This window comes from Gavialis gangeticus, unplaced genomic scaffold (assembly GCF_001723915.1).
Source record: "Gavialis gangeticus isolate Ggan-Ray unplaced genomic scaffold, GavGan_comp1, whole genome shotgun sequence".
In the NCBI taxonomy this organism is placed as follows: Eukaryota; Metazoa; Chordata; order Crocodylia; family Gavialidae; genus Gavialis; species Gavialis gangeticus.
Window position 1 is genome coordinate 58146258 of NW_017729022.1, and position 3353 is coordinate 58149610.

The 3353-nt window shown below is 40.0% G+C and overlaps 1 protein-coding gene across 1 annotated transcript in view; it reads left to right on the forward strand.

The window, feature by feature from the left end:
- LTA4H (leukotriene A4 hydrolase) overlaps positions 1-1504 on the forward strand; it is an 83214-nt gene extending 81710 nt beyond the window's left edge. Inside the window, exon 19 of the mRNA XM_019515054.1 lies at positions 990-1504. Coding sequence (XP_019370599.1) covers positions 990-1110 — 121 coding nt within the window. The 3' untranslated portion in view covers positions 1111-1504. The remainder of the gene's footprint in view (positions 1-989) is intronic.
- The last annotated feature ends 1849 nt before the right edge of the window (positions 1505-3353 follow it).

Here is a 3353-nt window from a genome sequence, read left to right on the forward strand (position 1 = left end):
AAGATCAAAACTCAGTTGTTAAGCTTCCGAATGAAAGGCCCTACATCCATGCAAAACTCCACTGAAGACAGCAAGACTCTGGGTGTTGGTCAGGCAGAGCGGATCCACTTTCCTCATTGTTTACATATGAATATCTCTACGGGCTTTCTACCATGTAATCTAAATCTTCATGTTTCTATTAAAATTTTGTATACCATATTTATTCTCGTACCATACACACTTTTACCATCAAAAATTAGCCTTCCAAAATGGGTGCATGTCTTAAGGCAAGAAGTTGATTTTTTGCCCAGGGGCAAAAACAGGCATTCAGGCATACTGGGATGGAGGAGTCAGTTGAATCCATGGCTTATTCAAATCTACTTGGTTCCTGCTAATTTGCTCTTTGCTTAGTAGGTGTTAATGAGCCTTCTCCTCTTTTAGGATCTTGATGTTTCATTAATCAAGCTAGCCTTTCTTAGTTTAGTTTAGCTATTCCTGGTTTATCTTCTCCTGTTTCGCAGCCGTGCAGACTGTTTAGCTTTTTTCAAAAACTTTTATCTGTCCTTGGTGTCCAGTCTTCAGCAACAGCTACAATTTTAGATTTTGGCAGATCAGACAAGAGCTGCTGACAATCCAGCTGTGTGAGGGTTAAAACTAGCTTTTGCCTGAGCCCTTAAGGGAGGGTTAGTGGGCTGAAGATGGCCACAAACTGCAGAGACAGAGCTGAGTAACTCTGGAAAAATCTTCCCTTTTTTCCCTTCATTTTGTCTTTCCCAAAACAAGGTGCATGACTTTTTGATGTGGGGGTGGTATGCTTGCAAAATATGATGGGTGCATGGAGTGGACAGTGCACATATGTATATGCATGCATATTTTATCTGATGTAGAAATTAAATTTATTCAAATATACCTCTGAATATTAAGATTGCTATGAAAGGATACAGTTTTCTCATGGACATACAGATGCAATCAGCTTCATGGTCATGCTTGTCTAACGGTATTTCTTGCAGAGACCTCTACAACTTTGATAAGTCCCGAGATCAAGCTGTCAGCACATTTCAACAGCATAGAGCCTGCATGTACCCAGTGACTTCAATGCTGGTGGGCAAAGATTTGAAAGTGGATCAGTGACCAACTTCTCTAAAAGGCTGTGGCACACTACTTAAACAAAACTAACTCTGCAAACTATTCTTACCTATATGTCTGATCATCTATCTAATGTATTCTGCTATGGGAAAAATTCGCTTCAATGTATCTAGAAGCTGAAGTTGGAAAACTTCAGTCCTGTACCTGAAATGAAACTGGAAAACTGGTAAATATGTGGACAAGAGCTGAATGCTTTATTTCTAGCAAAATTTTACATGTTTTAAGGAAATCATGGGATTTTTGAGATGCTAGTTACATTTGTCAATCATGTGGGTTTTTGCAAATTGTGTATTAAATCAGTATACTGTGTGGACAAGTTCTCTCAAGTCCTAAAAATCTTTACATACTTGGGGAAAAAAATAAGTCACTATCAGCAAAACTACTTGGCCTGGGTCTTGAATTTTAACTAGCTTTGTGAAAGCAACAAATGCAAAGTAACACCTTTGTATAAACATCATTGCTTTTCTTGCCCCTTTCAAATGTTTTGATTCTAGAGGCTCTGTGGGATAAGATGTCTGCCAACAGCCTTGGGTTTCAGGGAGATTTGGGGGCTTGTATGTTCCACATTGTTCTGGGATCTGAGCAAGCTTTCTCTTTCTGATTGCTCTGTTAACATATTCAAGTCAGTTGATGATTAGATAGCTTATCATTTGAATTTTTATTACTTATTCCTGTTAGAGCTAAGATGCATAGTAATAACTAAAACTCGTGAAAAGTAATTTTGCCAGCCTGCTTGTTATTTTTAATCAAGAAGACTGTATTTTGACAAATGCACACTTTTTATTTCCAATGTTAACCTTTTTTTAGCCAGCTACCTGGCATATTTACATTTTCAAAATAATAAAAGTTAAAAGAGGAAAAGTCTGAAAAAAAGCATCACAGTCCTCCAAGCAAACTTAATATTTTTTTTAATTGGAGAGGTTTTTTTAAACCACCTGTGGCTATGGTTATATCTATCTTCACTCTATTAAAATGAAGATTAAGGCACTACTCTTTGTTTATGAGCAGAACACTGAGCAGATGAAAAAGTACAATATTTGAGGGGTTTTTAGTAACTCTGAATTCTGCCATCTCTAGGTTGGTTTTGAAAGTCACTTTCAAAAGAAGTATACAACCACAGGCTATAAAAAAATGTGTTTACTGTTTTTTAGGGTTTATGTGCAATGACCAAATATAGTTTGGAACATGTTGGCTTGCAGCTAGGACACATATAAGCATCCCCAATGTGGGCCCTGAATCCGTAAGGGACTTAAAACATTGATTCTGGCTAGCTGACTCAGGCTTCTCTGATATGTATTGTTTCATTCAACTCTTAACTGGTCACCTCCATACTTAAACTTATGAGACACTTTAAAATCATAGAAAATAGGGATTCTGATAACTGTTTCAACAATTCTACCTGCACACTGTTTCCACGAGAAAGTTGTACCTATTTTAAGTCCATTAGGGAACTTCTATGCAAGGTAGTGGTACTGCACTAAAGCTTCCTCAGAAGGAAGCCATGCTGATATAATAAAGTGTGTTACAAGTTTTTCATCCATACAAAACTTTACTGAGCCCATCTGCTTCACCCCTCATTAGTCTTCAGTGGAGAACACACACTGCTGGTAAAGATAAAGTCAGGTTTGAAGAGGATTTTTTTGGCTGCATCCACCTCTACCTGAAGAAATTTCTTCTGGTAGAAAAATAGCGCAGGAGCTGCTGTGTACAGATGTTCTTCCAGCCCCACAGCTGGAGGACTTCACAGGCAAGCTCTCCAGCCAGGGGGCACTAATGGGCTGCTCTCTGAGCCAACCCTGCCCTTAATGGAGCCTACTAATTGATAGTCTGCCTTCTCCCCTGCCTGGCAAAGGGGGCAAGTTGTCAAGTGGCAGTTGGCAGCTTCTGAAACCAGTAGTTGCCACAGACGGCACTGGAAGTGTTCCCTCCCCAAGAGAATGGCCCTCTCTCAATCCTGCCCATCAGCTGATTGGCAGGAGGCGTACATTATTCCATGATGAAAATCTTCCCAGTTCGCTCCCACGTGAGAAGAGCCCTGCTTCTTGCACTCCTCTGTGCTGACCTGAAGGTGTGCAGGGACAAGGAAGGAGCACTCCACCACCCAGTAGAAGCTGTTAAGCATACAGGCATTCACACAGATTTTCTTGGAACAAAAACAGTGGTTCCCAGCAGAGGTCACTCGTAAGAGTTTCTCCTGGGAGAATAAATGCTTGTACATTTCCCTGGTG